Source organism: Entelurus aequoreus, linkage group LG08, assembly GCF_033978785.1.
Source record: "Entelurus aequoreus isolate RoL-2023_Sb linkage group LG08, RoL_Eaeq_v1.1, whole genome shotgun sequence".
Lineage (NCBI taxonomy): Eukaryota > Metazoa > Chordata > Actinopteri > Syngnathiformes > Syngnathidae > Entelurus > Entelurus aequoreus.
This window is the reverse complement of record NC_084738.1, coordinates 76,837,508-76,852,356: the sequence shown is the minus strand read 5'-3', so window position 1 is coordinate 76,852,356 and position 14,849 is coordinate 76,837,508. Positions and strand designations below refer to the sequence as shown.

Below are 14,849 nucleotides of genomic sequence, written 5' to 3'. Positions count from 1 at the left end.
TCAATATTAAATATTCTAATATTTATTTTATTTTTGATTCATTAAGATTTCATTCACTTTTAATATGTTATTAAAATTGTGTTAACATGTTATTCTAATATGTTATTAATATTGTAATATTATTTTAATAATGTATAAATATTAAATATTCAAATATTTATTTAATTATCATTGTATTAAGATTTCATTCAGTTTTAATATTTTATTAAAAATGTATAAAAAATGTATTCAAATAATATATTATTATTTTAACATTTCATCAATATTTTATTTAAATATTTTATTAATATGTTTTTGATATGTTATCAATATTTTAATGTATTAATATTTTATTATGTTATCCAAATATTTTATTAATATTGTATTAATATTTCATTACATTTTAATGTTATTAAAAGGTGAGTATTTTTTTCAAATACTGTATTATGCTATTATTATTTTAATAATCTATCAATATTAAATATTCTAATATTCATTTGATTTTTGTTTTATCAAGATTTCATTCATTTTTAATATGTTATTAAAAAATTGTAACATTTTATTCAAATATGTTATTAATATTTTATTATTATTGTAATAATGTATAAATATTAAATATTCAAATATTTATTTAATTATTATTTTATTAAGATTGTATTCAGTTTTAATATTTTATTAAAAATGTTGATACATTTTATTCAAATATTTTAATATTTAAAACAATATTTTATTCAAATATTGTGCCGTTGCGTATCCACATTTTACATACTATAACTGTAATAATTTAATAAGTGAGCATATTCGCTGATAAAAAAAAAAAGGTCTGACGTATCGTTGGCAAAGCTTAATTTTAAGAAGTGTGGCAAAGCCTTTTTTTTTTCTACACAAAAAAGAGAAGGACACAAAAACGTTAGCAACATTAGCGACATGCTAATATTGCACTCACATGCAAACAGCGACAGCATGCAAAGTTAGCATATTCACCGAAGTCAAACAAATTGATTTCCGATATGTAACACAATGATGGATAGTTGGCAGAGCTTTATCTTGAGATGTGTAGCGAAGCCTGCTTTATTTAAAAAATAAAAATTTAAAAATAATTTTAAAAAAATAAATATATATATACAGTCCGCTCATTTGAGCAGGAAAACGCTGAACACCAGCCCGGCATCTTTGTTTTCTACCTGTCAACTGTCAGTTTAAGCTGCTCGCCGGCTCCTCATCACCACTTCAAGATGGCGGCCAAATTGCTCGCGTCACAGCAGCCAATGCTGCGCCTACTAATAAGATGTCTTTGGTTATAACGTCATTGCAAACATGGCAATCTGTTGCGTCCACTGCAGTTCGCTACCTTATTCATACTTTTTGTTAAGTGTTTTTTTAAGCAGGGTTGCATGAGGTACCTATACATAACGTTACGTTAGTCAATGTATCACACACAGTAACGTAACGTTAGACGGCGGTCAGCAGCACCGCGTATTTTAGCCACCTACAAAAAGACAAACAGTCAAATAAAGGTCAGTTAAAATGTATACTATATTAAGAATATGTGTACATATTGCATAGGGCCCTGACATCTAAAAAGTACAACTCTGTCCATTGTTATGTTCACGTTTTTGTTATGTTTGTCATGTGTACGCACACATCAACACACATACAATATGAGATGAGATCAATGAGATAAGGTAAGAACAGGATAGAAACTGCTGTGGAACTAGTTTTAATGCAGTATACAATTTAACACTTTTGTGCATAAGTACAGTTGCACTTGTTTTTTCGAATGTGTTTATTCTGTAAAGGAATGAGTTAAATGTTGAAAATGACTGGTTAATAGTGCTATTATGAAGTGCAATGTCAGCACTATTTTTTTTCCTGCAACTTCAAATGCACTTGTTTTAATAAATAAATGCAGCGTTTTAAAAGCATACACAATCTGTGTAAATATATTAGTCGGTTTTTAAAAGGACTTGAAAGGACTCGAAACTCAAAATGCAGGACTTGGGACATGACTTGAGACTTTTCCAGTCTTGACGGGGTTTTTTTAACAAATTGGTGGGCATAAACAGACGGCCATATTTCCCACATAAAACGTAAAGACACAAACTTTAGCAACACTAGCATAGCTCAGTGAGCTAAAGTGCTAACATGACACTCAGAACGATGGATAATTGGTAGGAGCTTCATTTTAAGATGTGTAGCAAAGCCTGCGGGTTTTTTTTTAACAAATTGGTGTGCATAAACAGAAGGCCATATTTCCCACATAAAACGTGACATTAAGTAGTAGGACGTAAAAACACAAACGTTAGCAACGCTAGCATAGCTAGGTGAGCTAAAGTGCTAACATGACACTCAGAATTGGTAGGAGCTTCATTTTAAGATGTGTAGCAAAGCCTGCTTTTTTTTTTTTTTTACAAATTGGTGGGCATAAACAGACGGCCATATTTCCCACATAAGACATAAAGACACAAACTTTAGCAACACTAGCATAGCTCGGTGAGCTAAAGTGCTAACATGACACTCAGAAGGATGGATAATTGATTGGAGCTTCATTTTAAGATGTGTAGCAAAGCCTGCGGGTTTCTTTTAACAAATTGGTGGGCATAAACAGACGGCCATATTTCCCACATAAAACGTGACATTAAGTAGTAGGACGTAAAAACACAAACGTTAGCAACGCTAGCATAGCTAGGTGAGCTAAAGTGCTAAGATGACACTCAGAATTGGTAGGAGCTTCATTTTAAGATGTGTAGCAAAGCCTGCGGGTTTTTTTTAACAAATTGGTGGGCATAAACAGACGGCCATATTTCCCGCATAAAACGAAAAGACGCAAATGTTAGCAACGGTAGCATAGTTTGGTGAGCTAAAGTGCTAACATGACACTCAGAACAATGGATAATTGGTAGAGCTTCATTTTAAGATGTGTAGCAAAGCCTGCGGTGTTTTTTTTTAACAAATTGGTGTGCATAAACAGACGGCCATATTTCCCACATAAAACGTGACATTAAGTAGTAGGACGTAAAAACACAAACGTTAGCAACGCTAGCATAGCTAGGTGAGCTAAAGTGCTAACATGACACTCAGAATTGGTAGGAGCTTCATTTTAAGATGTGTAGCAAAGCCTGCATTTTTTTTTTTTTTACAGATTGGTGGGCATAAACAGACGGCCATATTTCCCGCATAAAACGTAAAGACGCAAACGTTAGCAACGGTAGCATAGCTCGGTGAGTTATAGTGCTAAAATGACACTCAGAACGATGGATAATTGGTAGGAGCTTCATTTTAAGATGTGTAGCAAAGCCTGCGTTTTTGTGTTTTTAACAAATTGGTGGGCATTAACAGACGGCCATATCTCCCACATAAAACGTGACATTAAGTAGTAGGACGTAAAAACACAAACTTTAGCAACGGTAGCATAGCTAGGTGAGCTAAAGTGCTAACATGACACTCAGAATTGGTAGGAGCTTCATTTTAAGATGTGTAGCAAAGCCTGCGGGTTTTTTTTAACAAATTGGTGGGCATAAACAGACGGCCATATTTCCTGCATAAAACGTAAAGACACAAACTTTAGCAACACTAGCATAGCTAGGTGAGCTAAAGTGCTAACATGACACTCAGAACGATGGATAATTGGTAGGAGCTTCATTTTAAGATGTGTAGCGAAGCTTGCGGGGTTTTTTTTAACAAATTGGTGGGCATTAACAGACGGCCATATTTCCCACATAAAACGTGACATTAAGTAGTAGGACGTAAAAACACAAACGTTAGCAACGCTAGCATAGCTAGTTGAGCTAAAGTGCTAACATGACACTCAGAATTGGTAGGAGCTTCATTTTAAAATGTGTAGCAAACCCTGCAGGTTTTTTTTTAACAAATTGGTGGGCATAAACAGACGGCCATATTTCCCGCATAAAACGAAAAGACGCAAATGTTAGCAATGGTAGCATAGCTCGGTGAGCTAAAGTGCTAACATGACACTCAGATAGATGGATAATTGATTGGAGCTTCATTTTAAGATGTGTAGCAAAGCCTGCGATTTTTTTTTTAACAAATTGCTGTGCATAAACAGACGGCCATATTTCCCACATAAAACGTGACATTAAGTAGTAGGACGTAAAAACACAAACGTTAGCAATGCTAGCATAGCTAAGTGAGCTAAGGTGCTAACATGACACTCAGAATTGGTAGGAGCTTCATTTTCAGATGTGTAGCAAAGCCTGCATTTTTTTTTTTAACAAATTGGTGGGCATAAACAGACGGCCATATTTCCCGCATAAAACGTAAAGACGCAAACGTTGGCAACGGTAGCATAGCTCGGCGAGCTAAAGTGCTAACATGACACTCAGAACGATGGATAATTGATTGGAGCTTCATTTTAAGATGTGTAGCAAAGCCTGCGGTTTTTTTTTTAACAAATTGGTGGGCATAAACAGACGGCCATATTTCCCACATAAAACGTGACATTAAGTAGTAGGACATAAAAACACAAACGTTAGCAACGCTAGCATAGCTAGGTGAGCTAAAGTGCTAACATGACACTCAGAATTGGTAGGAGCTTCATTTTAAGATGTGTAGCAAAGCCTGCATTTTTTTTTTTTTACAAATTGGTGGGCATAAACAGACGGCCATATTTCCCACATAAAACGTAAAGACGCAAACGTTAGCAACGGTAGCATAGCTCGGTGAGTTAAAGTGCTAAAATGACACTCAGAACGATGGATAATTGGTAGGAGCGTCATTTTAAGATGTGTAGCAAAGCCTGCGGGTTTCTTTTAACAAATTGGTGTGCATTAACAGACGGCCATATTTCCCACATAAAACGTGACATTAAGTAGTAGGACGTAAAAACACAAACGTTAGTAACGCTAGCATAGCTAGGTGAGCTAAAGTGCTAACATGACACTCAGAATTGGTAGGAGCTTCATTTTAAGATGTGTAGCAAAGCCTGCGTTTTTTTTTTTTAACAAATTGGTGTGCATTAACAGACGGTCATATTTCTCACATAAAACGTGACATTAAGTAGTAGGACGTAAAAACACAAACGTTAGTAACGCTAGCATAGCTAGGTGAGCTAAAGTGCTAACACGACATTCAGAATTGGTAGGAGCTTCATTTTAAGATGTGTAGCAAAGCCTACTTTTTTTTTTTTTTACAAATTGGTGGGCATAAACAGACGGTCATATTTCCCGCATAAAACGTAAAGACACAAACGTTAGCAACGTTAGCATAGCTCGGTGAGCTAAAGTGCTAACATGACACTCAGATAGATGGATAATTAGTTGGAGCTTCATTTTAAGATGTGTAGCAAAGCCTGCGTTTTTTGTTTTTTTTACAAATTGGTGGGCATAAACAGACGGTCATATTTCCCGCATAAAACGTAAAGACACAAACGTTAGCAACGGTAGCATAGCTCGGTGAGCTAAAGTGCTAACATGACACTCAGAATTGGTAGGAGCTTCATTTTAAGATGTGTAGCAAAGCCTGCGTTTTTTTTTTTACAAATTGGTGGGCATAAACAGACGGCCATATTTCCCGCATAAAACGTAAAGACGCAAACGTTGGCAACGGTAGCATAGCTCGGCGAGCTAAAGTGCTAACATGACACTCAGATAGATGGATAATTGGTTGGAGCTTAATTTTAAGATGTGTAGCAAAGCCTGCATTTTATTTTATTTTTACCTATTGGTGGGCATAAACAGACGGTCATATTTCCCGCATAAAACGTAAAGACACAAACGTTAGCAACGGTAGCATAGCTCGGTGAGCTAAAGTGCTAACATGACACTCACATGCTAACAGCAACATCATGCTAAGTTAGCATATTTGCTTTTTTTAACATAATTGTGGATATTTCAATATACGTATTACTTTGGTCACCTCCAAATGACTTCCTGTGGGCGGGGCCACACATTGACAGCCATGCAGTGTATCATGGGGGATTTGTAATTAGTGCAGATACTCATCAGTGATCAATGTCCGCCTCGCCACTTCCTGCCGCCTGGCGACTTTAAATCTCTCACATCTTTGCAGTCGGACGTTCGGGATCCCAACCGGCGCTTTATTGACTCCCCGGTTTTCTTTCCCCCGTCCCGTTATACATATTTATTGACGGCAAGAAGTCAAACAGCAGTGAAGTTAATGAATATGCATGACACTCATGAATATTCATGAGCGTCTTATTGAGATATGTCATGCACTTGTGAACGGCAACATATGCTCTCACTTCCTCCGCGCCTTCAACGCTTTGTTTATCTTTCTTCGCGTCGACATTTTCTCAAGTTAAATTGGCCACAAAAAAAAACAACAATAAAGTTTTTCAGGAAAATGATGTAACTTAACGAACAAGCCAGGAAACGTCTCCGATCTCATTAGATGGTGTGCCTAATGAATTGTCCAGTAAGGCTTTAAACTGCCAGAATTAATAAACATATTAATTAAATTAAGTACGTTTGGAATATTGAACAAATCCTAAAACAAAAAAGTCTTAATAATGACAAAATGTATATATTTTTTTCAAATACAATATAATAATAATAAAAAAATCTGTAAACGGACTGAATAAAGGAAAAAAAAAAATATATATATATATATATATATATATATATATATATATATATATATATATATATATATATATATATATATATATATATATATATATATATATATATATATATATATATATATATATATTCTAGTACTGGAAAAAATAAGTAACACATCTTTCAAAAATGTAAAAAAAATATGTACGGTAATAATAAAAAATAATATCAGTAAAAAAAATAATCACACAATGAATTCAATATTTCTCACAAATGTAAACAACGGATAAAATCAGCAAAAAATTAATATGCAAAATAAACAAATGTATATATAAAACTTATTAAATTAATTACAAATCTAATATTAGTATTAATAAAAAAACGGTAAAATATTGTTTTAAAATGAAAAAAATAAAAAATAAATCTAAACTAAAATATCGATTAAAACAATAATCTTTTAAATAACTATGACCATTAATTACACAATTAATCAAATGTTTCTCACAAATGTAAACAACTGATGAAAAATGTGAATCTGCAAATGAGTAAATGTTCTAAATAAAAGTTATAAAATAAATTACCAATTGAAAATTAGTCATTGTTAAAAAATATATATATATTGCAACAAAAAAAAAAATGTAACAAAAACAATGAATAAATAATGAAAATGAAGATGTTTAATTACAAATTATAAAATAAATTAGTAATCTAAAATTAGTCATTATTAAAAAATTAAAATATATGATACTTTTAATAATACTAATATTTGATTAATAATTCATCTCATTCAATTATTTTTTAATTTCACATTTTTCTATTGTTTTTCTTTGTTTACATTCGTGAAAAATAATATATATATATATATATATATATATATATATATATATATATATATATATATATATATATATATATATATATATATATATATATATATATATATATATATATATGTAAATTTCAATGAGAAAAAATATATATAACACAAAACAAATCCTACCAATTATTGGATGACAAAAATATCAGTTAAAAACAATAAGCAATCAAATATCTATGAAAATTAATTATACAGTAATTCAATTATTTTCCACAAATGTAAACAAAGAAAAACAATTGCAAAATGTGAAATAAATAAATAGATGAATATGATTAATTATTCATAAAATTTGAGTATTAATAAAAAATGATAATTTATTTTTCATAAAGAAACATTTTTTGTTTTAAAATTCAGCGAAATCCACAATGAATATAATAATTATTAAAAGTAATTACAAAATTGATCAATTATTTTTCACAAATATTAACAATTAATACACATTGTAAAAAATAAATACATAAAATGTGTAAACTGAATGAATGAATAAATAAATTCTAATCTAATGATAAAAATAAAATAACATTTTCAGAAAGACCAACAGTATTTATACCAGAAAAAAAATATTTGTTTTGACAAAATGAATACATTAATAAATTGTCTAATAATAATGAAATAATACATTATGCTTTTTTTTTTTAAATCCCTAAAAAGAATAAATGACCAATAGTAATAATAAGGTCTTTAAAAAACGCCCATCATGTAGTGACTGTGTGTTAGATTAAAGGCAAACATGGTATTATTTATCATATATAATAATATATATATATATGATATTATTGTTTATAATTATTATTCTGATTTAAGACTGTAATATTTCTCCATTTAAAGGGCAACATCTTACAGGTGACATATTGTCAGCGATGTCTCTTTGTCAGCGATTGATTATGAATTAGAGATGAAATGATGTGAAATATTGATTGACTTATTTTCCTAACTCCTGTCTGCCTCTTATCGGCCTTCCTCCTCCTCCTCCTCCTCCTCCTCCTCCTCCTCCTCCTCCTCCTGCAGCTTGTCACACCAAAGTGGAGGAACACAATATACGCACAATAGATCATTCTGACAGTTTAATTTGGCTGCTTGATTATCAGTCAATTTGATAATTATATCATGCAGCCATCCAATTAATGTGTTCTATATTTACAATGATCGTCAAGTGAGCCCCAGTCGTTCATCAGGAGTGAGATACGAGCGTCTCCTGGGAGACGCGACAGTTTGTGAGCGCTTCCTTGATTGAGATGTCAAGGAAGAAATGAGTGCGCGCACACACACACACACACACACACACACACACACACACACACACACACACACACACACACAGCCAACACAAACAAGCGGGCTTTACTCCGGATTATCCAGGATCCAGTGTGGACACGTTCACACGGGTGTTGCCATCTGGAGCGTGTTGACGTGTTTACTCTTGACTACTGCGATCACCTTTGCTCTTTGCTGATCATCTCGGCGTTGCAAGTCTGACAACGTTTGTCTGTTTGCTACAGTGTGTATTGTCCCCCACCCAGGGGCGTCCTAACTTTTTGACTCGGGCGGGCCACACCGGGCTAAAAAAATGTGTACTAATGAATCAAAAACAGTACTATACTCTGTTTGAAAAGTACCGGTCCACCATATATATTTTTTTTTCATGCCTTTGCTGGTTTTGCGAGCAGAGGAGCATGTTCGGCAGCGCGCACACACAGAGTACTTACAAGCAGACACAGTGTGTAGACAGAACAAGGGAGAACGGACGCATTTTGGTGTAAAAAGTTCAAGATAAAGGTGAAGTTATGACACTGAAACACCCTTCTAAATCACTAGTCCTCGCCTCCGTGGCGACAAATAAAGTATGTTTCTTGCAAGTAGCATTATCACTGGAGGACGAGGAATAGCGAAACATGCTTCACTACACACCGTAGGAGGATACAATAGCTCACCGGCGTCACAATGTAAACAAACGCCATGGGTGGATCTACACCTGACATCCACTGTAATGATACCAAGTACAGGAGCGTATCTAGTCGATATTTTTTGGCATCACAACATCTTCTTTCGTTTTTTTTTTAATTCATGTTATGTTTATAAAGTCAGTAAATACGTCCCTGGACACATGAGGACTTTGAATAGGACCAATGTATGATCCTGTAACTACTTGGTATCGTATCAACACCTAAATGTGTGGTATCATCCACAACTAATGTAAAGTATGAAAGAAGAGAAGAATAAGTGATTATTACATTTGAACAGAAGTGTAGATAGAACATGTTGACACAGAAAACAGCGCGACACCTACCCTTTACATCAGTATTTATTTACCATATTATTATTGGTTTATTAGGTATTATATTTTATTGTATGATCCTGTAACTTATTGGTATCGGATCCATACCTAAATGTGCGGTATCATCCACAACTAATGTAAAGTATCAAAGAAGAGAAGAATAAGTGATTATTACATTTGAACAGAAGTGTAGATAGAACATGTTCAAACAGAGAAAAACAAAATATTAACAGTAAATGAACAAGTAGATTAATAATCCATTTTTTACAGTTTGTCCCTCATAATGTAGACTAAATAATAGGTGTATAAATGACACAATATGTTACTGCATACTAATTAGGAGTCTTTGTTTGTTTACTTACTACTAAAAGACAAGTTGACTATTTTACTTAAGGACTAAATTGCAATAATAAACATATGTTTCATGTACACTAAGATTTTTTGTTACAATAAAGACAATAATGACATTTTTTTGTGGTCCCCTTTATTTAGAAATGTATCGAAAAGTACCAAAAAGTATCGAAATACATACACACATATAGTTTGCTACATACTGTACTTACATACCAATATTTTGGTACCGGTACCAAAATATTGGTATCGGGACAACACTAATACATATATATATATATATATATATATATATATATATATATATATATATATATATATATATATATATATATATATATATATATATATATATATATATATATATATATATATATATATATATATATATATATATATATATATATGTATATATATGTACTGTACACATATATATATATATATATATATATATATATATATATATACATATATATATATATATATATATATATATATGTACAGTACATATATATATATATATATATATATATATATATATATATATATATATATATATATATATATATATATATATATATATATATATATACATATATATATGTACAGTACATATATATATATATATATATATATATATATATATATATATATATATATATATATATATATATATATATACATATATATATATATATATATACATATGTATATATGTACAGTACATATATATATATATATATATATATATATATATATATATATATATATATATATATATATATATATATATATATATGTACAGTACATATATATATATATATATATATATATATATATATATATATATATATATATATATATATATATATATATATATATATATATATATATATATACATATATATATGTACAGTACATATATATATATATATATATATATATATATATATATATATATATATATATATATATATATATATATATATATATATATACATATACATATGTATATATGTACAGTACATATATATATATATATATATATATATATATATATATATATATATATATATATATATATATATATATATATATATATATATATATATATATGTACAGTACATATATATATATATATATATATATATATATATATATATATATATATATATATATATATATATATATATATATATATATATATATATATATATATATATATATATGCTTTGTTTTTGAGTGTATTGTGTATGAATTGTTGAGTTTTTGAAACACAATATTAATTGTCTGGATATTAAACCGCACATCACGACAACATAATTTGGTGAAAGACGGTTTCCAGCCGAGCCAAACCGGGTTTCTGCTGGTGAATCGCTGCACTTTCCTCCTCCCTGGGTTGCCTTCTGGCTGGTTCCGTCCTCCTAAGCGAGCTCCGTGTTTTTCCTTCTGGTGCAGACGACGTGCCGCCCTACTTCAAGACGGAGCCCGTCCGGAGTCAGCTGCACTTGGAGCGGAACCGGCTGGTGCTGACCTGCATGGCCGAGGGCAGCTGGCCCCTGGAGTTCAAGTGGATCCACAACGGCACCGAGCTGACCCGCTTCTCGCTGGAGTACAGGTGAGCCTACGCCCAGTACGACATGAGCAGCGAGACACAATGGGCACTGATGATGAGAGTTGTTGCTATGGTTACCAATGCGCGTGCTATATTACCAGCGGTCCCGAGATATAGGCGTTCATCATGTCTTCATTTCTGACAAATATAATGGAACATGCCACAGTGAAGACCTCCTTAACCACATTATAATGGGACTGTGATTGGATGTAGCTTGTCGTTCCAACTCACCACAGCAGGTGGCAGTATGTGTCATAATTCCGCTTCTTAACACCGCTTATACGCACATAAGGAGGTCATTTTTTTTTCAGAAATGTAATATTTATTGTCAGGTTCAAACACCGGTGACATCTATTAGACAAGACAAGAAGCAAAGGAATCAAACAGAGACAGGATTCAATTTAGCTCATGAGGAGAAACGTCTGGGGCTGCACACTCAGCTACAGCCTCCCACCACGCTCTGAAGGCAGTCCCAACGCGCTCCTCCTTTATTTGGGCATTTTCTGATTACATTACATTACGCAGCTGCTCCTAAAGGGGAGGGAGGGTCATAAACAGCTGCCGCACTCGGTCATAAACAGTTTAAAGAAAAGGTGCCTGGAGCGGGGTCAGGTCTGCTCCCTCTCTGCTTTGTAGATCTCGGGTCATGACAAGGTCTTCCTGTGGCTGTCCAATCGATCAAAGAAACCGACACCTCAAATATGCCTGATTAGCACCCCACACAAGTCAATAACATCAACAAAGATCACATTTGTGCACTCACGCACAGTATAAAACATTTGGTGGGCAAAGCGAGACAAAGAAGGAGTGGCATAAACCTCGGAGAAAGTTGCACTTGTAAACAAACCACAGTGGGTTCAAAGACCGGCAAAATTAGTAGGACAAACCGGCGCTCCCCAAATACTCCCATAAAAATTATCACACAATGAATCAAATAATTCTCACAATTGTAATCAACGTATAAAATCAGCAAAAAATGAATATGCAAAATAAATACATCTATATACTGTATACAAATTATACAATAAATTACGAATCTAATATTAATATTAGTATAAAACGGTAAAATATATTTTTTAAAGAAAAAATATATTTAAAAAAAAATAAACTAACTAAAAAAATATCTGTAAAAACAATTATCTTTTAAATAACTATGACAATCAATTAAAAATGGGAATCTGCAAATGAATAAATGTTTAAATAAAAAGTATAAAATGAATTACTAATGTAAAATTAGACATTTTTAAAAATAAATATATATTTAAAAAAGAAAACAAATATGCAACAAAAAATGAACAAATAATTTAAACGAATAAATGTTTAATTACAAATTATAAAATAAATTAGTAACTATTAAATAAATAATTATATATATATATATATATATATATATATATATATATATATATATATATATATATATATATATATATATATATATATATATATATATATATATATATATATATATATATATATGTGGGTGTGTGTGTAAGTGTGTGTGTGTGTGTGTGTGTGTGTGTGTGTGTGTGTGTGTGTGTGTGTGTGTGTGTGTGTGTGTCCTACCAGTTATTGGATAACAAAAATATCAGTTAAAAACAATAATCAATCAAATATCTATGAAAATTGATTATACAGTAATTCAATTATTTTTCACAAATGTAAACAAAGAAAAACAATTGAAAAATTAGAAATAAATAAACAGATGAATAAGATTAATTATTCATCAAATATTAGTATTAATAAAAAATGATCATGTATTTTTCATAAAGAAACATTTTTTGTTTTAAAAACACATCAGCGAAATCCACAATGAATTCAATAACCATGAAAGGTAATTATAATTATTTTTCACAAATATGAATAATACAAATTTTAAATAAAATATATAAAATGTGTAAACTGAATGAATGAATAAATAAAATATAATCTAATGATACAAATTAAATACAATTTTCTAAAGGACCAACTGTAAAAAAAATAAAAATTGTTTTGACAAAATGAATACATTAATCAATCGTCTAATAATAATGAAATAATACATTATGCTTTTCTTTTTTTTAAATCCCTAAAAAAAATCCACACAAGTCAATAACATCAACAAAGATCACATTTGTGCATTCACACACAGTATAAAACATTTGGTGGGCAAAGCGAGACAAAGAAGGAGTGGCATAAACCTTGGAGAAAGTTGTACTTGTAAACAAACTACGGTGAGTTCAAAGACCGGCAAAATTAGTTGGACAAAACGGCCCCAGTAAAGCATGTTGAATATAAACAGTGAGAGTTCTAACACTTAGGGAGGTTTGTGTCATGTTGTCCTCCTACAGAAACATTATTAAAACAAAAAATATATTTCCCCCCCCATCTTTTTAAACTTTCATACATTTTTGAAAAAGCTCTAGGGAGCCACTAGGGCAGCGCTAAATGCGGCCCTAGAGCCGACCCCCGCTCTAACTATAAAAGCTCTTCTCTGCTGTGGGCCCCTCCCCCACCTGAAAAGCACTCACTCGTCTTGTTTGATACCATTGCGGTATCACAGCTCTAAGTTTTGGCCCATACCAAAACAGATCTGACACGGTATCAGCAAGAATCATACACACTTGTATTATTCTGCAGTGAATGTTAGAAAATGTTTGATGAAGAGAAACGAGTCAAACGGAGAACAACACCAACCCATTTATTTTTAACTGCCTTGAATGGACTTATGCTGTCTTTAAGTTGAAGTGTAAATGTTTTTTTTTGATAACACTTATTTCCACAATAATTAAGCTAAGCTCCTGGTGCAGTAAGTTGAATGATGCGGACACCTTTGTTACTGAGCACATTCTCAGAGGAGACGTTGCAGGTGTAATTAATATGCAACTATAATTATTGACACATGTGCAATATTGTCCAGTTATTATTGCGCGTGCCCAGCTTGTGTGCTATTGTGTGCTCGGCTGTTGTGTAGCTGCTCGCTCCTCGTAGCAGATTTCCAAACATTTTTTTGTTTTTTTTTGCTGATATCTGACCAATATCCGATATCAAAACAAAAGCAGTGACCTTTACAATGACATGTGTTACGGTCAACACGTGACTTGGCATCGTCTTGCTGAAATAAGCAGGGGCGTCCATGATAACGTTGCTTGGATGGCAACATATGTTGCTCCAAAAAATGTATGTACCTTTCAGCATTAATGGCGCCTTCCCAGATGTGTAAGTTACCCGTGT

At 31.8% G+C, this 14,849-nt stretch overlaps 1 protein-coding gene and 1 pseudogene across 3 annotated transcripts in view; one reads left to right on the top strand and one right to left on the bottom strand.

Moving 5' to 3' along the window:
* LOC133656314 (protein sidekick-2-like) overlaps positions 1-14,849 on the bottom strand; it is a 1,293,862-nt pseudogene that overhangs the window by 935,960 nt on the left and 343,053 nt on the right.
* Positions 11,489-14,849, top strand: part of LOC133656306 (protein sidekick-2-like) — a 225,159-nt gene continuing 221,798 nt past the window's right edge. For 2 of the 3 annotated variants that reach the window (XM_062057330.1, XM_062057328.1), the window contains exon 1: positions 11,489-11,639. In XM_062057330.1, coding sequence (XP_061913314.1) covers positions 11,560-11,639 — 80 coding nt within the window. In that variant the 5' untranslated portion in view covers positions 11,489-11,559. The remainder of the gene's footprint in view (positions 11,640-14,849) is intronic. The other variant, XM_062057329.1, reaches the window with a different exon arrangement.